The following is a 23,953-nucleotide window of genomic DNA, read 5'->3' as shown; positions in this document are numbered from 1 at the left end:
TGATTTTGAATAGATGATATAGATTCGATGAATTGATTAGGAACAATTGATTTTGACCTGACAGTAAGATAGTGTTTATGATGATAGACTCTTTACTACGTTGATGGATATTGACTAGGAGCACTTATTGAATTTGATGCTGAGACGTATTGATTTCGAAGTGTTTTTACTGCTGATTGATTTCCGCTGTAATGGATTTGTCATGGCATAGACTCATATTATTTTTGACCTGCATATGATAGCACCGCGTGCTTTGATTTTCATTGTAAGGTGGTGACCTGCTGGGCTTTGTAAGCTCATTAATATTGTGTTAATGTTTCAGGTCCGAGCGAAGGCAACTGGAAATGGCAGTATCGATCAGAATGTCAGACGTATCCATTTCACGATATTGTTCTGGGGCATCACACTTCCGACCTCCTCACACAACGTTTTTGACCCAGGTCTCCTGCCGACTACGGTCCTTACGACATTACCTCCCTATACGGTCAATCCGACCTCCATCACAGACAACGGTCTTTCTGACCCGGTCTCCTGCCGACTTACGGTCCTTCGACTTCGTCACATACTAATGGTCCTTCCGACCTCCATCACCAGACAATCGGTCTTTCTGACCCAGGTGCTCCTGCCGATTACGGTCCTTACGACCTCCATCGCACTACTACGGTCAGTCTGACCTCCATCAACAGACAACGGTCTTTCTGACCCGTGCTCCTGCCGACTACAGTCCTTACTCTTGTCGCCTACTACGGTCCGTCTCGACCTTTATCAACAGACAACGGTCTTTCTGACCCCGGTTCTGTCTACGGTCCTTCGACCAAACAAACATGTATATTTCCCTACCATGTAATGCAATCTATATGATGTATATTTGCTACATCAATATAAGGCCTTCTCCAAAGAAAGACCTCATTTGTAATCGATTGCAAATACTAGTAGATTCATTCAAACTGGGCCAGGCCCAGTGGTTTTCCCCCCTTTTTTCAGGGGTTTTCACGTAAAAACTCTAGTGTCTCTTATGAATTGTTTCACCCCTCTCCTATCTGCTTGTGTGCTGGATCTTCATACAATGCTAAGACGTTAAACCATATATTTCTCTACGCCGCGAATATTCAGGATGCAAACAATATATTTATAATATATATAATTAGATTTTCAATAGATTATAATATTTCATATATTATATTGAATTATAGAGAAATATGATGATAAACTAATGTGACATTAATGCATATAAGTAAGGAAGACTAGATGTGAACTCTATAATTAATACGTGTTGGCAATTAAAACATAATACCATATACTTGAGGGTGGACCGACAGTCTTTCCTTTAAACAAAAAGTTTGTGGTGTAATTTGGATGTTAGCCTATAATTGATTGACTGATTATGCTGACGAGTAGAGAATGACCACTCTTTATATATTTATTAAAAACCACATGATAAAATAAATGATTCGTAGAAATAATTGAAAAATATGATTAATGATGGATTGATATGACCAAGGAACGATAGATGGAAGGATGGAATTATTATTGGATATCCAGCTTTGTCTATTCATACAATCATATACATTTTGCCCTTTACATTGATAAATATGATGAATTGATTTTATTGATTGATAAATAGAACTGGTAGAACCAGCATTGAGATTGATATAATATGAAATAATATATGATAAAAAATATTTATATATATATAAACATATTGACACAATATATTGATAAACATATTAGATATAGTATATTGATATGGCATATTTATAGACAAATACATGAGCTAATATTTGATTGAAAACATATAATAGAACCATCAACATAAAAATTTAATAGCTTTGTAGTCAATATTATATTAATTATATTGATATTTACTTATTGGACTATGTGCTCATTATATAATTTTATTTATCTAAAGTATGGGAAAAGGACTTGTCGAGTGAAAATTGTTCAAAAGTTAGAGTTACAAATTTAGTTGATATTGTTAGCAATATTGTTTTATTCTTTTGTAACCAAAGTGCTTAGGGATAGCTTGATGTTTTAAATTGAACTTCTAGTTATTGTATAAAAATTTTAATTAATGATTTATATTGATAGATGATATGATAATAATATACTTTTTACTATTTTAATTGATATAATAATGAATATATATATATATATAATATATATATATATATTATATAATATATATCCTTTTACATATATATTAAAAAATATATATATATATATATATATATAATTCTTCCAATTTAAATTATGGAGCGTTACAAATTTGCCTTATAGAGATTTATAACAAAGGTGATCTTTTGGTTGAAAAAATATAATATAATATTATTTATAAAAAATGCCCATTGATATCGAGACATTTAATTTGACCAACTTTGGTGTCTTGGGCTCTCTCATTGAGACATTTAATTTGACCATAAATTTGCTAATATTGGAGCTTGGATGGTCAAAAAATTAATTTTTGAAATTTCTAATTCTTATATGCGTCGAGATTCATGTATGATCAAGGCAATTTTTAATGACATATCAAGGATGAAATAAGGGCACTCTCCAGCAGGTTTTCTGTTAGAAACTAAGTACTCATTTGGGCGGAAATTTTGCCGAAAAAGGCTGAATTTTTCACGGCGGAAATTTCGTTGGTTTGGTGGTTGGAATTTCCATCAATTCCTATTAATTTTTATTTTATCCAGTGAACGTACGCTCCTCTACGTTCGGATCTAGGCAAAAAAAGCGCAATACCGAGTACCGAGTTGTACCGAGTTTTTTCAAAAAACTCGGTATTGCGCTGTTTTGATCTAAAACCGAACGTAGAGGAGCGTACGTTCACTGGATGTAATACCGAGAGGATCCTAATCACCACATCAAAGACGCCCAACTGTCAATCCTCGTTCAAGAGCCAAAATGCAAAGAGGAAGTTTTTGAAAGGCACTCGAGAGATCATTTTTGGCTAGTAAAACATGATTTTGGATATTAGACACCAACTGACTATTCAAACAGGTCTTACCACGACATCTATAACAAATTATTTTTATGTTATTTAACTACAAAACGCTATTGAAGCTGTTGATGCCCTATTTGGTTTTATGGAAATGACAGAAGGTAAATGAAATGAAAGGAAGTAAATGAAATGGTAAAATAATTGAATTCCATTAAGTCTCCACCCATTTGTATGTTCAGAAGAAATTTAGAGCAAAATATTTTAGTCGGTAGATGAGAAATGGAGTTTTTGTGTCTTATAAAAGGGGCAAATGTGAGTCATAATGTTGACCGAATAGAGTATTATTCTCATTTCTCATTAGGGTTGGATAGAGAATTCTAAATGAACAAAAAAAAAAAACATGATCATATTTTTGTAGGTAAATCTATTTATATTAATTATCCTGTAACCAATCTGTAATTGAGAAATTGAATGAATTTGCATTTCCTCCAATTCATTCAAACCAAACAGAGCCGAAATGTTTCAAAGACAATAAAAGCTACATTAGGACTTACCCTGAATATGCAGAAAAAGAAAAACCAACATGGTTTGAATTTTACTCGAGGTAATACCATAAATTTCCATAAGAATAAAAGGTGCACAGCTGGTAGAAGATAACCTTGCAAATTCAACAAACCAGATGAGGCTGTGCACTGGTGGTGTAATGCAAAAATCCAAAGAGAATTTTGTTCCATCTGAGAGATTCCCTTGCCTCCATAACGTCAAGTAGATTCGGTGAACAGATACTGAAGCAAGGGAGCCACCACGGCAATACTGAGACTATTCCCAAGTAGGGCATACCTGAAAAGCATGATGATAGTTCCAATAGTCCAGGAAAATCTTAGAAGGAACAATTAAAATTAACAAAATTGATTGCAAAAAATTCTAAAAAAGGTTAGCATCGCATTTTTTTGACAAAATCAGTGAATTTACATATCATCCAACAAACAGCATAGTGATCAGGAAATACTATCTGAACATATCAGATGCGGACATCATCAAAATGTTAAAGCTGGTGGACAGATTAAAGATAATTTACGAATTAATTTTGATCAGGTAGTATGCCACTTAGAATATTTTAAAATGACTAAAACACATTATATGAGAAATTTAGACGCTATCATCGCCTCCATATGCAGTCACAATTTCTCTACCATCTATATGCTAAAACCAAGCATCCAGGTCATGTGTTATGGCTCTTGTAATTCTAACAAACTTCACTAACACCACCACAGGAGCCCTAACCCATCTATGGACGGTGAACTTCTAGAATACTCATTATAGTTTCTGTTAGAGGAACATAATATACCAATCATTTTACCAATCTAAAAATATAATGGTTATACACGAAATTGCAATAATTTTAACTACACAAATCCAACCAAAAGAAGCAATTACCAGATCAAACATTAAAGTTAAGCAGACTGCATAAAAACCTGTAAAAGGTTCAAGTCCCTAGGTCTTTACATCATAAACATCGCACATAATACACTGAGAAGATGAAGTTTGGCAGATTAGATGAAATAAAGGTAACCATTTGCATAACCAATAAATATTCTTTTAGCAACGAGTTAAAAAGTAAATATCATTCATTCTTTTGTCCACCCTCTGTTTGGGTTAAGCAGCATATACTGGTATTGGATCAGATGATAAGTGCTATGTTACACTGAAATAAGTGGAAATTAGCTAAAAAAAGGGATCCATAACTAAGTTAATCTAAAATGTGAAAAATAAAGTATTTCTTGCACTTAGTCCTAATGATTAAAACATTTGAAGGAGCCAAATATTCTTGTATAACATTATAGAGCAATCAAAGTAACTTACTGCTGTCTAATGGTTATGTGCTCTGGGAAGCAGAAATCTAATGGGAAAGAATGCAAATTAGCCACCTGCATAGTAAAAACAGCATTTCAACTGCACATTTTAATTGAATTAAAATTTCCATGATTGTACCAATACACTAACCTCACGTGGAGTGAAATAACGAAGTCCCAAATCTTTCATGAAGCAAGTTCCGGTACTCTTTGCTGCTTCATAATTGAAATTCTAACATTTCCAGAAATTATAAATGTTGCATGTTTGTTAGGAGAAAATGAAGTGCTTGTTAAATATTAAATGAAAGAGTTAGCACACAAGAGCAGGACTCCTACTTCAGAAGTAGCAAGTAATGATCCAGTACCCTTCACATAACGAAAATAACTTTTGGTAAAACAACAACAGCGCTTGGAACTAGGATACACAATATCTGTGAAAATTGAGGAAATTTCAATCCAATTCAAAATAGAAAATAAGAAATTCTTCGGACCAAACCCATGGAATTACAATCCAAATATAAGGATACCCACGGCACTTCCCCACCTCTCTATCAAACTGTGGGGAACAGCAAACTTTTCCAAGAAGTCCACACTTCCATTAGCCTCTTTACCATGACAATCTTGCTCAAATCCCATCAAAGACCCAGATGTTTCAAGAAAATTGCTTATGGATAGGCATGATAAGTAACTTTCTTCCTTAACCTTTTCAGGTAGGCATGCATCCATCAGCGTCTTGTCCTCCAACGGTACTAGTGGAGTGAGTGTATGACATAATTGATAATTAAGAGACGGGTTCTTGAAAGATATTGGCTTTCTCTTTGCCTAAAAAGAAAGATCAAGTATTACCAAAGAAAAAAAAAAGGTCATAAAGAGCATACAGGTAACTAGCTCCATGTTTGAAATAAAAAAAAACTTCGTGCATTCCCAATAAAATAACTGTAGAGTCACCCACACATTTGTGCCCATTAAAAATTGTTCGTATTAATAATACACAATATATAGAAATGATAAAAAATCATCAGCAATTTCAAACTTTATATCGATGAATCGGCAGCAAAGATTTGGCATGCATGACAATTGATGGAGGAAGCTAATAGGAAGTGGTTGTAAAAATCCTCTCTTGGCTAAAATTAAATTACAACAATCCCAAACACAATCTCTAAGAGGAATTAAGAGCAATAATAAGAGAAAACTCTTTTTAATTGATAATATACGGAAGAAAACAACAAAATACAATGGATTTTCTATTGGATAGAAAGATCCGGCTCTCTCAAATCCTTAGCCTCCGGCTAAAAACCAAAACTCCCTAAGAACAATCTAAATTTAGCAAATAACATAATTTTGAAATCACCCTATTGTTAGTCTTAAATAGGCTCCCCTAATTCCCTCCCAAATCAACCCCCTTTCCCCAAATAATTCTCTCTCATATTTAAATTCAAATCAGATATCTTGCCCTAAATAATTCGCTCCCAATTGTAATTAACACTTTCCTAAACAATTCCCCTCGATTCCTCCTCCCTTTCTATAAATAATTCCCTCTTAGATTTTAAATTCAAATTAGATCTCTTGCCCTCAATAATTCTCTCTCAATTATACCATCTGGGTCATTAGTATTAAGGTCGTGGTGGTACTCCTGTAAGCCCCTCCCATGGTGTTGCTTCGGCTGATCTTCTCTCTCTGATGTTTCTCTTCCATCCTTTAGCCCAACTTCATCGTTTCTCTCAGACCTCTAAGCCTCAACACCATGAACTCTGCTCGTATGTCTTACTTAAGGCATTTCATGAAATTTTCTTCCAACCCTTCCTCAAAAATTCATCTCAATCTTCCTAACTGTAGCTCGAATTTCTCCCGAGACACTATAACGGTCCCCTCTTCTGTTAAGGCATAGAACTGCTCATGGAGGTCTCCTTCCCGAATGACTCGAAAACTTTCCAATAAGCAATCCTTGAATTCTCCCCACGAATAGATAGGATATCTGGTCTTCCTCCACTGAAATCAAGCTAGGGATTTCCACTCCAAGCATAGTCCCGCCGCAACGAGTTTCTCCCCTTTTGTCAGTCCATTCATAGAAAAATAGCATTCTACTCTATACAACCAACCCTGAGTGTCTTCCCCTTCAAAGACTGGTATTTTTAACTTCTTTCATCTGGCCTCCATACCCCAATTATTTCTTCCTACGTTAGTTCCCCCGTGAAGTGATGATACAATTCTCTCCCTTCCTCCCTTGGATGGATTGGACCCCATGGTTCGGCCCAACCATCACTTCGTCCGACCCATCCTCCATCCTGCCTGAGTGGTCTCCAAAAGGCTTCGGCCTCCCCTCTCCTTGTCGCCCCTTCTTCGGGATACCTTGATGCACCTCCCATCGGAGCCATTCGGGATGGTTCTTGAGAAAAAACCATCTATACTTCATCATTGTCCTCATGAAATCTCTTTCCTTCCGGATCAGCTCTAGGATTAGCTGGTGAAGCCTTTGACTGCATCTAGATTAATTTCCTCATCATGCCTTCCATGTTCTCGAATCAGTTTTTCATTCGGGTTTCCATGGACTACAGCCTTCATTCCATCGTTGTGAACCTTCCTTCCATTCCGGCATATTTTTCCTCCATCACGGCCTTGAATTGTTCCATCACTCTTTCCAACGCCTTCATCTTCTTTGCTGATGTGGGAGCCCTTGCATATTTAATACTACACCCGGGCATCAATACAATGACCCTTGCATATTTTTCGTTGTATTTAGGCCATACAACATGTTGCTTCTAGTAACGTCCTAACATTAACACAATGTATTAAAAGATTCATGACATGATTTTTAGACAAGTTTTCTGCTAAATTGCTAACCGTCAACTGTCTAACACAACCCTCCATTTTTCTTATCTAAGACTTGAGACCTAGCAACAACAGTGTAAATATCTTGTCAATCTCTTTTCCCATAAATTTTGAGACGCAATCCATAGATAAGAAATGAGGAAATATGTGAAGATTAGCGAGAAACTTCTATGAATGAACCAGAACATTAAGAGTTTTTTTAGAAAGAAACAAGCATTTATAGGAAGGGGAAGAAGTAGCTTCAATATCCTTCCCAGATTTTCTGTTCTTATTCTTTTGCACCAGCATCTTGTCAATCTCTCTTCATATAAATTTAAGGCGCGGTCCATAGCTTAGAAAGGAGGAAATATGTGAAGGTTAGTGAATAAGCTTCAAGGAAAGAAGCACAAACATTAAGAGTTTTTGAGAAAGAAACAAGGAAGTATTTATAGAATTTCTTAGCATTAGTATAATTGAAAAACTTCCAGTCAAAATGATTAATTACAGTTAAATTGTTGACTTAGTAAGAGAATATATTCTCTTGCTCTTCTCACAATTGACCATTAAAGATACAAGAGAATTAAGGAACTAAATGCACACCCAAATATTTCAAAACTTGATTCAGGCTAACCTAATTTAGCTTAATGGACTCACTAAGTTCAAGATAGACTCAGCAAGTTTTGAGAGAATTCGCCAAAGAAACCCAAAGTTCATCAGAAACAATCTAGTCGACTACTTTATAAGCAAGTGCCAACTTCACCAACAAAATAGCGACCTTGTCAGCAAGTTACTTCACTAGCTATTCAACAATCAAGTCAGAAACTAGCCCTTAATTGAGTAGTTGATCAAGCTGAAATCTCATCAGTTATGGACTCATTCCCATTTTGGCCACACCTCATTTATATTACAACATGTTACATTTATGCTTTCTTTCAATTCTTTTATGCTCAATCTATAGCGAATCCTGCAGCGTCTGACCTAATCTAAACCTATAAATAGTAAACCCTATGAAGAGCTTAAGGGAGGAATCAAATTTTTATAATCAAGATAATAGTAATAAAATCCCATAACTTCCCTCTATCTCTAATTCTTATTTTCTCAATCTCATTGTGTGTGTTAGTTAGTAAGGTTCTGATTTAGTAACAGACAATTATGAATTCAACAAAAAGATTTGTCGTTTTAAAAATTTGAAGGCCACAAAAGCTTTTTGACAACCAAAACCAACTACAAAACTCTGCAAAACCCTAGACAAGTCAAAGAACTCGGCCACCAAGAAAATCCACTACATAAGGCTATAAAATCACCCTTCATATGCTAATTCAAGATAGAATCGCCCTGAGAAGGCAAAAGATTTAAAAAACATCAACTCAAAGAACTAATCAGCTGCAAGCAAGCCATAATGGATACCAACTTAGTCTACAATTTCAGCCACAAGTTTCCAAAGCAGCCACAAACCACCATCAAGTAGGAGAATAATAATTTCCATAACAGGGAACAAGCATTTTTTTAGTGGAAAGAAAATAAAAGAAAAATGCTACTAAAATAAACACCCAAACTACTAAAATAAAATCGTTCTTTTAGCTTGTTCGTCTTAACAAACACGTGTTGCATTCCATTGATTAAAAGCTTTAAGACATCAACAACTCAATGGTGATTGTCATGAATACTCCATTAATATCCAAATTAACGCGAGTTAATATTGAACACAAGAATGACTAGCATGTATAACAAACAGATAGACTAGTGATTTCTACTAGCAGACTTTTTTTAGCTTATGTAGTATTTACAGTAATAGAAGAGTTAGCCTACCAGACAGAAATAACGAGGCCTAGAATATGGAATTCTAAATTGCAACGGGCTCAGGATATATTCTTGTGTTACAAAAGTATTCTTGGCAAAAATGTCCATCATGTGCTTATGCGTATTAGATATCTGAAAGTATCAAAGGAAACAATGTCAGATGGGTGGAGATATCATGCTGAATAAAAACTAACGTATAAATTTAACACAAAAAGTTGATAAATACAAACCTCAAAACCTACAACATTTTCTACAAATAACATGATCGGAGGTTGCCGCATTTGTGGAATAAGCTCGAGAATCCATATAAAAGAGGATGCCCGAGCATCAGCTGAGTCTTTATGAAGACCTAGAAATAATAAAAAATTAGCAAAAATCTGTTAAGAAAACTGGAAGGTAAAAATGACGCAAAGCTGCAAGAAGTACTTATTTTGAACCTTGTCGAGTGTAAGGCTGGCATGGAGGAGAAAGCAGCCATGCATGTGCAGCATATTTGTCTAGTTCAGCTGCAGAGAGGCTTTGAATATTTCCCTGCAGCATCATAAAATGGAAAGGCAATTTCATAAACATTTTTAAGCAATATAAACTACATATATATACATTAAACAATTGGCTACGAAAAGATAAATTGGTAAAAAATTAGGTAGGTTGAAATTCTAAAAATAAAAACATTCTTCACTTCAAATAATAAAAGCTATTAACTAGTGTCTGCTGATAAACTTTAGTTATCGACTAAACAAAGCAGATCTATTTAACATTGCGCAGAGCAAGTGGTGATAGATTTTCCAATAACCAATAATAGATAACAATATAAACAGTATAACTGAAAGGGAATATTCGAGACAAAATAACACCTAGGGTAATGCAACCTGAAAGGGACGACATCCAAAATTGTGCATGTACACATCGTTGGCTCGATCATTGATGTCAAATGCCTCTACTATATTTGCATGAATCTCAGCCCTCATCAGGGAGTACCTCTACAATGGAATAACAAGACCAAATAGAGTTGCACTGGAGAAGATGAAAGCAAATCAAATCCAGACAAGCTTAATAACAGCTTGTAATATGAAATAAATAGCAGGATAGATGACAGTAACATTCAGGTTACTGCTTACCATACCACCAATGCCGCTGTAGAATTCAAGAATTTTCCAGGGTTCTTCCGTAGTGCGCTCTGCCATTACCTAACTAAATCCGACAAAAAAGTAAAAGGGGTTTGGATACTGAAACAAATACAAAGGGTTATTTGCAAAATGAAGTTACATTCTTAATCCAAAATAAACAGGTTGAGTCACAGAGGTTTCAAAAAGGAAATTTTCAAATTCAGAAAACCGAATGAATTGCTGCATGGCTTGTAAAAAGTTTAAATTACCCAAATTAGTTCAGATCCACACGGCGGATTCTAATTAGTTAAATTTGAATAGCAAACGACCAATTTATAATAAAAAAACATGAGCTAAAATCTACTAGGCAAATCATTATGGATTAGGAAAGAATTCATGTGCTTATGGCGCATTCCGTTTCGATCTCTCTTTTAGAATTTTGGTAAGAGAGTGTAGAGCAGCATAGAGTTTGAAGGCAGGCTACTAAAAACTAAACTATCCTAGAGATTTCTTCAAAAAGGAATTTGGAAAATCCATGATTTATATTAGATCTAGTAAGTCAAGGTTCTTCAAAAGTGAAAACCCTCCTGATTAATTACATCTCAAGCCCAACGACACCCGAGAACATTCTTGATTGTATCCATTTCTATGCTATGAATTAAGGTCGATTGGGGCATGGTTAGAAATGGGTGCTCAACTAAATCAAGATTCAAAATTCAAATGTCATGAGCAAACCTCGAGAACCTAGTTAACCAATAATAGAGGATCAGAAGGCCATATTGTCCAAAAAGCTTAATTAGAAATGATGTGTTGGCTCCTATTAAACATATCAGTAAATTGAAATGGGCTCTGAAAATTCACGCCCCGGCCTCTCTGAATTTGGGAGAAGTTTTAATAGATGTGATGAGTCAGATTTTCAAAAGAAAATTTAGATTGAAGATAAGATACTACCAAGAGATTTCTTTCGCATTTTGCGAGGACTTTAAGATCTGAGTTCATGTTTCCCATAGGCACATAGGCCCAAGTCCCTATAGTTAATTACCCTTCTCAATAACAAGAGAGCACTTTCGATTAAATAGATATTAAGTATCTCACATATAATAGCAATAGATTTGATGTTTAAAATTTGAGATTTATCATGCATACACTTAAAGAAAGTGGATGGTATAAGGTAACAAATCCGTTTAAGATCCATAGTTCCATCATCCCGAGTTGTCACGGTCCCTTGTATATTTAGTTAGAGGATGTAGTTGGCCCAACCTGACCAAAGAATCTTTGTCAATAGTCACAGGTTGTTTTGTCCAAAGTTACCTTGTAACCCAAGTTGGATGTTTATTTAAGGGTACAAATTTCAGTTGATCTTAGCTAATATAGAACTTTGTTTTATGTATTACCAAATATATTTTATGATTCATTACCTAAAAGTTATAGCCATTGGGGAACATATGAACTCTGACCGTGATCGTAATTTAATGATGTCTTTTCATGGCAAAACCACTTGGTCAGAAGGTCCCAACCATAACCGTTTTCATGGGTGTCATTTGACTAAAAGATAATCAATTATAGGATACGCTTATATCCTTACTAGCTAGCGATAGTTCAAAAATGAATATTAGTGATTTCTATAAGATATTGACTTTTTATGAGCTAAGGTTAATCTTAAACTTATCGCCCTTGACAATCGATTATGGATGTGGATAAATTTTTGCTTTAAATTTCAAGAGATATAATCACTTCGAAATGTTTTCTAATTTAGATAAATATTAAATTTTTTAAATTTATGAAGATTTAAGCCCCAAGCGATTACCTTGGAATTTTGGGGCATTTTAAAAATCATATAATCACCTTTGATTGAAATTTTCTATCAATGCAGTCATCATCTGGGAGGATTTGTCTCTTTTTATTTTGTAATTTGAATATTTTCAACTCTACACACTTACTTCCTAAAAAAATGGAAGAGGATCGGATTTAATATGAGCACATGTACCATTTGCATGATTTTTGGTGCGCTAATGCAATGCACTTGCATACTTTTTGTGCATCCACATAACATGTTTGCAAGCCTTTTTAATATACATTTATTGAATTTTATTATTTTTTAAATAACAACATGCTTTTTCAGACAATTGCGCACTATTCAAAATAATGACATGTTTCTCAAGATGGCAACACAACTTTTTATGTGATGGCAAGCTTCTTAAGGAGATGGCATGCTTATCAAGAAAGTGACATACTTTTAAAGATGGTTGCACACTTGTCGAGATAAGTGCATGCTTCTCGAGGCTTGTAATTCAACTTTTAAAATTATACTCAAATACATGCCTTTTTTGAAAAAATTACTCAATTTTGATTATTTTATATAGGCGTTTATTGTTAAAATGAGCTCAAAGTTTCCATCTAAGGTTTTCATTTTGTCATTAGCAAGAAGTTTAATTTTTGAAGTACAGAGAAATTGGTTGGGCAGTTGGGTTGTAATGACTGTTTATATATTAACTAAACTACAAACCTAACAAGTTTTACAATAATTATATGACATTGTTGATTTTCTACGAATTTTTAATGTTGCATTAATTTTTAAAATTGAATTTGAGAGAAAAATTTAATAAGTTGGACATGGCTCTTTGAAGCATTGCAACGTTGTATTATTGACGTTGTGGCACTATTGTCTCTGTTTATGGCGATACAGGGTCGTCATGTGGCACCGCGGCACTACTTTTTGTATTTTCAAGAATTTAATAAGTGGGAAGCACCTCTTCAAGGCACCATGGCGCTAATATCTTTGTTTTTAAAATAGAATTCAACCCTTTGGAGGAGCTACTGTGTTGAAGGAAAATTTAGCGTCGCGGCGCTAAGAAAAATATCTTATATAAATATCTAAATCCACTTTCAAAATTCATTTTCATTTCATTTTGTTTCTTTGGTCGAGAGAAGAGGAAAAGAGAAAGAAAATGAGGAGATGAGAGAAGCCAAATTTGGAGGTCTTAAAGTCAATTTCATCCATCATGAAAGTTTAAAATATTGTTCAAATTGAGGTAGGTTATCGTTACCCCCACTTTCAAAATTCATTTTCATTTCATTTTGTTTCTTTGGTCGAGAGAAGAGGAAAAGAGAAAGAAAATGAGGAGATGAGAGAAGCCAATTTTGGAGGTCTTAAAGTCAATTTTATCCATCATGAAAGTTTAAAATATTGTTCAAATTGAGGTAGGTTATCGTTACCCTTCTTCAAACTTTAATTTTATGACTCGTGTAAAATTTTAGTATTTTATTTGGTTAAATTTCATAGAAACTTAGATTTACGAAGATTGAAAAATTTTCACCATGTAAATTTTAATATGCTATAAAATGAAATTTTCTAGCAATATTATCATGCATAAATTAAATTTTACCATGTATTTTTGTTGCATAACATTTCAAGCTTTTTAACAAGTATATTAACACTAATAAAAATTGTTATAGAACAATAAAAGTTTCAAAATATTGGTTTGGATATTGCATGTGAATAGTTCTATGATTTATAACTGTTAAAATGTATATACAAGCTTAATCCCATGAAACCCAACTATTTGTTGTAAATATGAAATTTTATATAATTTTATGATAAGTCAGATATTGTTTATATGTGTTGAAAACATGGATATTCTTATACTCACCTGTCTAAAAATATGAGAAAAATGGGAAGAAGGAAAAAAAATACAGGTAAGTCGTTATTGATATTTTATGTGCATTATGAATATTTTTGGGATATGACAAGTATTGTTTATACATGTTAAAAGTACTGATATTTTTATATTCATATCAAAAATATTGATTTTTACACATGTTAAAATCATTGATGTTTCTTTGCTCATGTGACTGAAAAATGCATGAGAAAGGGGGAGAAGGAAAATGCAATTGGCTGGTGGTGAATATTTTATGTGCAGAGTCTATGTACATATAGTCATATACGATTGTCCACCTGTGCATTTGATACGATTGAACATATATGATATGAGTGGGGTTACAAGGAGTATAAGGGAAATATGAACAAGTTGAGATATAAGTGAAAGTGGAGATATAAAAAGACAAAAGGTAAATATGAATTAATAGAAGAATAAGTGGAAGTGGAGGTATAAGGAGGCGAAGTGAAAAAGTGTGAAATGTTTCTTTTTTTTCATATTATTTCATTTCTGACATCATGTTATTTTTAACATATACCTACTACTAACATATTTCTGATAATTACAAGACAAAATATAAACATCATGTTAGTTTACTATAAACATGTTTTACTATTTATATGATGTTATATTGATATACAAATTATGTTATGTACGTGCATCAAATTCTATAGTAGATTTCGAGTAACCAACTGAGCAAGTATTGCTCACTCCTAATTTTGCTTGCCCATATTAATTTCAAGAAAGGATAAAGCTCCAGTTGAATAGAAACTACTAACACCCATTGGGACCTGGATGAGTTATGTTTACTTCATAGACATTATTTTGACAGACATGGTAAATATATATGATTAGGTGGAAGGGCTACGATAGCTTTAGGAGGAAGAACTGGGGAAGAGGAGTTGCGGATTGCATGAGAGTAACAAGCTCGAAGGGCTGGTGGCTTGGTTTATCAACATTTGGGTGAGGGAGTAGGTGGTGTCGGGGGGTCGCAAGTGCAGGTGACGAGCTGGGGAATCACACGAGATGTTGGAGGGGGAGTTAGTGCTAGGCTGGAAGCAAAGAAGTTGGCTTCAAGCAGAGGGGGATGGAGAGGCTGAGTCGAGCAAGGTGGAGGAGAGGTAAGGGTCGTGCGACACGAAGATGGGGAAAGAGTCGCATGTAAACCAGTGAGTGAGGTAGTGGTAGAGTGTGACTAGTTATGTGAATAGGAATTTTGTGTTCTTTTCGCAAGTTAGATGACAAGAGGTGATGGAAGGCGGCGCCGAATTTTTAAGATTTGGCATGGGCAAATGTTAAATAAGATAGGATAGAAAAAAATTTCTTTCTTTTTTTACAGATATATGATTTCTTAATAAATTTAACTAAAAAAGAAAATCATAAGAAGGAAAATAAATAAAAAAAATGTGAATTAACCCTTTGCGAAATTTTGTGTTTCCTATGCATCTCAAAATGTGTATAGTCGCATATAGTCACCTCGCACAGGGGGAATTTAAATTTTATGCTAGTGCAATAATCCAAACAATATATGACCTCTCCAGGTAATTTTGACTTTATGGAGGCATTAGTGAAGGCCATTTCATGAGCAGACTACGCTCAGGCAACTTCACATCCGTAGACCATGATTTTTTATTACGTTCGCTTGAATCAAGCACAAGATATCCTTCTTTGATATTTTCAATGTTCCAAATGCAATGGTGCGATCTGTTTCGCGAATGCACGACATTCAGTAATTTTGCACAATGTTGTGTATTAAGCCGTCGCTTTTTTATCACATTCACTTGAATCAAACACCGGGGAGAGGGGGGTTCTTCCTTTGACAATTAGACGTTTTGAATACAGCAACGTAGTTCGTTTGGGAAGTGGACGACGTTTGGTGATTTTGGGTACTGTCACACCCATAGATCATCATTTTCATAGTTGCTCGATCAAGATGCATGTGGAAGGTGCTTCTTTGATAACTTTATTGCTCTTAGCACATTTGCGCAATCCATTTTGTGAACTAGTGGTGTTTGGATTATTTTGACCATGGTCGAGTTGATTTAAACTTGTTTCATGCAACATCGTGTCAGTTGGACATCATTTTTATCGCATGCGCTCAAATTGATTATCGAATATATATAGAGGTCAATAAATACTCAATACCTAAATCAAAATAGTTCAAAGAGACCAATATAATTATCAATGCTTCATAGGTGTTTTATGAGACCGCTAGTGTTCAACACAGTAGGTTTGATGGATTAGTACTGAAATTGGCTCAGATTTGTGATGCATGGTTGATTCAATGACTCATGTCAAAGTTCTAGATTCACTTTGGAGAAAAGAGTATCTTAGAGCATACAGGTGGAGAGAATTCGTGTCAAGTGATAGTCATTGAGGTTGCAGTTCATATCAGGCGTTTGACTGAAGGCAGTCCTCAAAGGAAACCATTGAGGTTAACATCTACATGGTAGAGAATATTTGGTGTATTCACAAGGTGCCTTAGATAAGGAGTCATGAGTTGGCCTAAGATCCAGGTTGGCGTTCAGTCAACTTTAAAGAAAGGCCTAAGCACCAAGATATGGAATTATTTTATAAGATTAATGGCTTAGTGCCACCCGAAAGAAGACTTGTGTCTTAATTTAATAAATCTAGCATGAGAAAATTTAGGATTTATGGATTTAAGGTGTTCTTTGATTTGTTGAAAATGGGAGTAAAGTAAAAGAAATGAAGGGTTTTTAAAACATAGTTGTTTGGTTTAAATGAAAAAGGAATGCAATGTTAAATTTTAACGTATTCGGAATTAACCCTTTAGCTTATTTTTAATGTATTTGAAATTTATCTGATATTATCCAAATTATAAATACAAGACAAAAGTGAAGCTTCATTAGCCGTCGCCCCCGCCACCAGTGTCACCGATTACCCACCGCCAGCCACAGCTCATTGTATACTATTGTTGGTTGCCAACCATTAAGCTGTCAACAACCGTAGGCCATCCACCACCATTGCAGCCCTTGGCTGCCACCACCGCCCGCCACTAGTTGACCCTATTACAGTCGGTGGCAGCCATAGTCGTCGACATCCCATTGTTGATCAGCATCATTATCACCACCACCTTTGTCAGATGCACAACAATGGTGAGTTTTAGGATGAATTCATTTTACTTCAAATCAAATATAAAAAATAATCTTCTGCATTTACTTTACACTCAACCAAATAACTCTAAACATTTCAAATATATTGTATTTACTTTACATTATATTGTTTTTACTTTGCATTTTTTTTTTCAACAAAACATGCAACCCTAAATGATTTTGTGTCGATTTTTTTAGGATTTATGTCTCAATTTGATAGAAGTGATATGAGGTTAATTTGTGAATTTTGGTGGTTTTGAACCAATTTGAAAGCTTGTGTCTCAATTTGGAATTCAAGGACTTTAAGATTTTTTAAATTTGAATTTGATTTGAACTTAAAATTTTCTCTTGTGAAGGAGTTTTGTGCCAACTTGATTTAAGGTTGTTGCACATGTGATGACTTGCGTCCTAGACTTATCGAAGATAATTTGGGTTTGATGGTTTTATGGTTGTGACTTACATCCCTAAATTGAAGGTAGCCCTAAGTCTTTTAGCTTTGGGTGAGGTTTTTTTTTTCGAAAAAGGCTTTTAAGATCTTATGTAAATGTATTGCAAATTATTTTATTCATTTTTCATCCTTTTGGACCCTACTTTCTACTTGGTACTCAAGGCCATGGTGATTAATTCTTAGGGGGCATACAACTCTTTTTTGTGAGATGACCGAGAGTTGGGGCTTACAACCTAAATTTAAAATGGCTCATATATAAGTTTTATTACTCTAATCTTAGAGAGGCCCAAAAGTAGGTAATTTGATTATGCCCTTTAGGGGAAATACAAATGATTTAATTATCTTTTGTTTGATGCTTTAGCATTGAGGATCACGATTTATTTTAGGCTTAACATTTTGGTCATGTAGAATCCGAACTTACAAACCAAATCTTAGGGAAGTCAAAAGGATCTACTAGGCTCGATTTAGTTTTATATTCTTAGCATTGAGGTTTAAGCTCACTTTAAAGCTCAAAGCTTAGCACTTTGGTTCTCTAGTGAATCAAAACTTACAACCATTATCCTCATGGAGACCAAGGAGGATTTATTCGTCTTGGATTGACTTTACATGATTTTTATCGAATTAACTTGGCTCGAATTGGTTAGATATTTTGATATTTGAGTCAAATTTGAGCACAAGCATCCTGACGACTATTAGATCATCTCAATTAAGCTCATAGTCAGTTATGGATGAATTTGCAAACAATAGCAAGTACATTGATGATAGGTCGAGTGCGTGGCAAGAGACCAAGAGTATAGTCACCTTGGCGAGTGGGTCAACATATAAGCAAACAGGCTAACTTCCTACCAAAATCATGGAAGTTGGCAAACATACTAGGGATCCCAAATTTGTTGATGAGAGTGACTTGGAAAGTAACCAGGATGCCTAGTGGTTGTCTTGAGGAGTACAATTACAACTTGGCAAGTACATTCAAAGAGCTCTTCCATGCTTTGAAGAGTTTTTTAATGTCTTAGTGAGCACCTTGGTGGTTTCAATGAGTACCTTCATCAGCACAATTGAGTGGCCAACATATGCACTAGAGCATGGGATCAATGCATAGATAATATATGTACATGTTTTATTTCATTAGATTTAGTCCGACTTTAATTACTTCACTTATTTTAATGAGCTTTGAATTTTAATTTAATGGTTGGCATTTGACTTTAGTTGACATAAACTCAATAGTTTTTAAAAGTTTTAGAAGTTTAGTCTTGATATATCATCAAAAAATTATCTTGATCGGGCATGAATCTCGAGACAAAATCAAGTTGGAAACTTCAAAAATTAATTTGGAGACCATCTCAACTCCAATTTCAGCAAACTTATAGTCGAACTGAACGTCTCGAGAATATGAATCCAACGACACCAAATCCAACCCAATCCAAGCTCAAATGGGTCCAAATCAAGGGTTAGAAGCATTGTTGGACGGTTCGAACCACAATTTAGATTCCCAAACAGTTTCCAAACATAACGTGCTTATAGTTGAATCGAGTGGCTCGTCAAGACGAATCCAACGAACCCAAAATCACCAAATTCCGACATCACTAAGATAATCAAAAGTCCATCAAACGATCCTTGATCAAGGGATTCAACATCAGTCGCCCATCCAACCACTCCCCATTTACCCTTGATCTCTCACATATTTACGGGTCATGCCACTTCAGAAATCTATAAATAGACCCCTCATTTCTCTTGAAAGAGGACCCAAAAAGCTAAAGGATTCAAAGAGAGAGATCAGAGATCGCTCCTGCCTCCTTACTCCTCGACCACCGCCTCACCTCTGCCGGACCACCACTTGAGGCCCTCGCCTCCGCTGGACCACCAACCGACGCCAAAGTTCCACCAAGTCACTGTCGGACCACTAACTGACACCTGAACTTCCAAGTGACGCCTGATTTGACACTAGACTTCAACCATATGGTTGAAATTTATAATCTGATCGCCCCCAAGGATGAATCAACCCACTATACTCAACTCAAATTTTAGTGGAATCTTTTTACTGGGCAAGGCCCCGTGGTTTTTCCCCTTTCTAGGGTTTTCCACATAAAAATTGTGTATTCTATATGTGTAAACTGGATATCCGTGCAACACTAAGACGTAATTAAAACTCCATCTCCGCGTATATTCTAGCCCGCAATATGTCTCATTTGTTTTTTTCACAAAATATATATGGTATAGTATGATATGGAATGTTTGGGAGTGGTCATTTCTCAGGATATGATTGACAACAAGAGAATTGAGGTAGAGTTCGATCGTTAGTGAGAAAATAAGAAGGGGCGATCTCCACACCATAAGTAAGAACTTTGTATAATTTGTTTATTACTTTATTTAGCTTAGTATTTTTATTCTCCCTATAAATAAAGGTCTCAAAAGTTATGCTTTCAGTACAACATTGTTTCTTTGCGGCTATAGTCTCTACCAAAGTTTAGAATAAGGAGAGGCGACCAAGTAATTCTTTAGCACTTGGTTATGCTTCAGCTTACAAGCAAAGCTTCTTATTGCACTAAAATGGTACTATAATGCCCTGTGGGCACCTAACCTCATAGGGTCAAGGTGGCTTTTGATGGGGGTGTGTGCAAAGCATGTTCAAAACGTGTGAATTAAGAATCATTGGAGGTTCATGTGGACTTAACTTAAGACATGTGCACCTTAAGCACCTTGTCTTATGTTTGCTAGCCAACCGAAAACCCTTGCAACAAAGAAAAAGGTTTTGTTTTATAAAGAGCATAATAGTGCACAAGGGCATCCCAATTACATGTCAAGCAATGTGTGTGATGTTGTAGGATAGCATGTTTAGTGATAGAAATAACCACATAACAACACGGATTTGGTGAATGGTATTGTGGAGTGATACATAGGGATTAAACGTAGCTCCATGTGGCAGCGCAAGAAAAGCATGAGGCGTCCTGTCCACGCATTAATTTGGCCTTAAATGCCTTGGCATAAAATAGGGGATGAAGAGTTGCATCCACTATTGAGCATTGAATGTTGAAATCAAACTCCGTTGCATTGTGTTTGAGTCAAATTAGCAACAGAGTTGACCTAAAGAGTGTCAAGTGTGCTTCACAGACTTGAACTCCTTAGGAGAGACAAGAAGATCTCAAAAGTTTGTTGATAGGATCTGAATAAGTTTTGGTAATTTTTTTAGTTGGTTCGATGAGTCTGATACATCTAGTTATGTTTCACTCAAGTTTCTCCATTTGGCTAAAGGGGTAGTAGTTTGAATATACACAAACTACTCCCGATGACTCCCTGTTAACTACTTTAGGGATGGCTGAACCTCGAGCCTTAGATCATCCATTTATCACAACCCATTTATCAGTCATATTGTTGTTATGAATTTCTTTTCTAAGGTTGGAAATTTACTCTATTTGTTTAGATTGCCAACTTGAGACAGCATTGTCGGAGTCAATGATTAGTGGCTTTCCCATATTGCTATAAACATACATATGACGCCATGTTAAAGCAAGGAAAAATATTTCTAGAAAGTTCATAACATATTTTAGTGCGTTTTATGTAAAAGGTGTATAAATAGAGGAACTATGGAACGCATTTCTTCACCTCGTGGAGCACATGATATTCTCAAGAGTAATAGGAAATGCATTGGTGACTCACTACAAAAATTAACTTTCCCCAGCACACTACTGCATTTTTTATTTTAATTACTTTTATAGTTTGATGTGGCACTTATCAACTCTATCATCTTGGCTGGCAATACTTCTTAATTTTCTTGTCAAGTGCAACGTCTTCTCAACAAGCGCTATGGGCAGCTTGGCAGGCAATGACAAGTGCACTAATGTCGGTGGAAGCTGGGGGCATGGTCGCTTTGACAAGTGAATGCACATGTTGACAAGGTTCTTGATGAATAAACTAGCATTCTAGCAAGTTTCATGGGGTCTCTGCAAATGCGCTAGAGGCACAAGATAAGAAAAACTAGTTGTAGCTATTCAAGGAGTTCTTCAAAAGCTCAGTGGTTATCTCGTTGAGTATAATTATGCCTCGGCAATACACTTGGAAAGTTCTTTCATGACTTGGGGAGTGTTTTTTTCCTTTGTTGCAGGCACATACTTGAATTTTTCTTTCTCCAATTTTGCCTTCCCTTCAACAATTTTTTGTAGAATATTTATGATCAGCGTTGCTTGAGAGAAATGAGATGATGTAAGATTCCCTGATTTTCTTAACCAATTATTTCCTATCTCTGCCTCCAATCTAAGATTTTGGGAGAAATAAGATACAAATATCAATATTTGACTATGCAAACCTACTTAAGCATCTTAAATTGTTTGACGATCTAGGTCTAACTTTCTGTGTTTTACTTTATTTTAGATGAGAGGCTTGCTGCTAGACAGCTTGACCATGGTTTAGTAGGTTGTTTTGTTTAATATTTTCTAAGGAATACAAATTTCACAATCTGCATTTGCTTCAAGTATTTACACTTTATGCTTAAAGGTACGCACCAAAACTTGAAATTTAATACTTAAAATTTTAAGCTGCTTAATATTTCAGAATAAACTTCGCCACTAAAATTTAATTTAAATTGTGATAAACGTTTTCTTCAATTTTATAAAGTTGTTGACAATTGGAAAGATTGGGTAAAAGAATTCAGTCCCTATCAACAAGGCGTTCTTCTTTTTAGCTCAGAACTAAAATTTTTGAAGCTATGCTAGAGGCAATTCTGCGGTGGGTTTGTCGAAGCTGCACCAAATACATTTCTCCCTCTGAGCATTGAAGCAAAGCTCTTCATATAATACTAAAAATACTTTTGCTAAGCCTAAGACTCGAATTCGAGCACTCCCAACTTTTAGGGAAGACTGCCTCTCCAATTTGTAAGAAAACGGATAATCAAAACAAAAACTATGAAAGAAAAACCAAACTTTTATGACAATAAAAAATTCCCTAAGCGTTAAAAAGACGATTATTAGAGCAAGGAAAAAGCTAAAACCAAATCAGAGAATTTAGTAGCCGAATAAGAAACTTATCAAATCGGAAAGATTTGTAGGAATTACCTTCGGGAATGCTCAGCGCCTTGGAACGGTGTCCGCCCTCTCCGGTAACCGCGACTTACGATCCCAGTGGCGGGTTAAAACTTAAAAGACCAGTAGCGGAGCCGGGAACCTTAAGAATAATGCGTAATTGAAGAAATATTTTTTATTATTTATCTTCTCAAATAAATATGAATGAAATTTTATTTTGAACAAAATTGTATTCTCATATATGCGCACACGTTCTCTTGAAGTCTACTTTGAAGGAAATTTGTTTCGACTTATTCGAACCTTTGTCTTTGTTTGAGATTGATCCCTTATTTGAACTAAGTCTTAGATGACTTTCTTATTGTTTCTTAAAATAATTTTTGTCTAAAAAAACTGCTTTAAGAATCAATAAAAAAATCGTCTCAATTGCTCCTCCCCTATGTGAACTACTCTTCTTCTCACACTTCATCAGCCCGCAAAGTCTCTCTAATGACGAAATACAAACTTACTTTCCCTCACACGTCTTTCGATTTGAGATGCCTTCCCCAACGAAACCGAGGTTGCATAAAAGCAATCACACAATGCATTCCCAACGAGTTCCCTCATGAATGCGAACTCCTCTTCTCCTCACATGCAGTTTTCATGTCATGAAAACTCCCCCAGAAGGCACCAAACACATTCAAGCGAGGTTTGAACTATATTCGAATTCGGTCAAATTTTAAAAAGTATCCTGTGATCAAAAGCAAGAATATTTTGGTAATAACCAAGGTAAAAAAAAATGCAGGAGTCATTATAAATTAAATTTGAAAACCAACTTAGTCATAAAATAGATATTATAGTGATTTATTTATACGAACTTTTTCATATTTTTTGAACAATTATGGAAATCCTTAAGAAATTAGCACATGTTGGTACAAGTGGAGATTTTGAATCCGTTAGCTGTTTGTTTTGCAAACTGATTTTATCAATATTTTTTAAATAAAATAATTTATTTTATGAATATTTTCTATAATTTTTTAAGTCCAAATTTTTTTTTATGAATTTAATACTAAAAATTGATTAAATTATATTACTATATCATTATTTTTACTACAATGATTTGACTTTAACAGTCTTTATTGATGATTTGTTTTTATCACTTTATACAATTTCTCAACTTATTGATAGTAGTGATACGAATATTGCTTTAGAGAATTGACTCCTGTATTGGTTTTATTGGCTT

General features: G+C 34.9%; 1 protein-coding gene across 8 annotated transcripts; it reads right to left on the bottom strand.

Moving 5' to 3' along the window:
* Window positions 1–3,397: 3,397 nt before the first annotated feature.
* On the bottom strand, window positions 3,398–22,906 carry LOC110115622 (tRNA (cytosine(38)-C(5))-methyltransferase 2). 8 transcript variants are annotated; one of them, XM_020848899.2, is made up of 11 exons: window positions 22,768–22,906; window positions 10,518–10,590; window positions 10,269–10,379; window positions 9,837–9,930; window positions 9,630–9,748; window positions 9,409–9,531; window positions 5,319–5,613; window positions 5,128–5,222; window positions 4,943–5,023; window positions 4,802–4,866; window positions 3,398–3,778 (listed from the first exon to the last, which is right to left on the bottom strand). In XM_020848899.2, the coding sequence occupies exons 2-11, from the start codon at window positions 10,581–10,583 to the stop codon at window positions 3,700–3,702; spliced, it is 1,128 nt and encodes a 375-aa protein (XP_020704558.1). In that variant the 5' UTR covers window positions 10,584–10,590; window positions 22,768–22,906; the 3' UTR covers window positions 3,398–3,699. The 8 variants fall into 8 exon arrangements, with proteins under 8 accessions (XP_020704558.1, XP_020704559.1, XP_020704560.1 ...); XM_020848900.2 differs by having other exon boundaries at window positions 10,518–10,598; window positions 22,769–22,899; XM_020848901.2 differs by having other exon boundaries at window positions 10,518–10,586; window positions 22,768–22,896.
* Window positions 22,907–23,953: the final 1,047 nt, after the last annotated feature.

Source organism: Dendrobium catenatum, unplaced genomic scaffold (genome assembly GCF_001605985.2).
Source record: "Dendrobium catenatum unplaced genomic scaffold, ASM160598v2 fragScaff_scaffold_264, whole genome shotgun sequence".
Lineage (NCBI taxonomy): Eukaryota > Viridiplantae > Streptophyta > Magnoliopsida > Asparagales > Orchidaceae > Dendrobium > Dendrobium catenatum.
The sequence above is the reverse complement of the archived record's forward strand: the minus strand, read 5'-3'. Positions and strand labels throughout refer to the sequence as shown.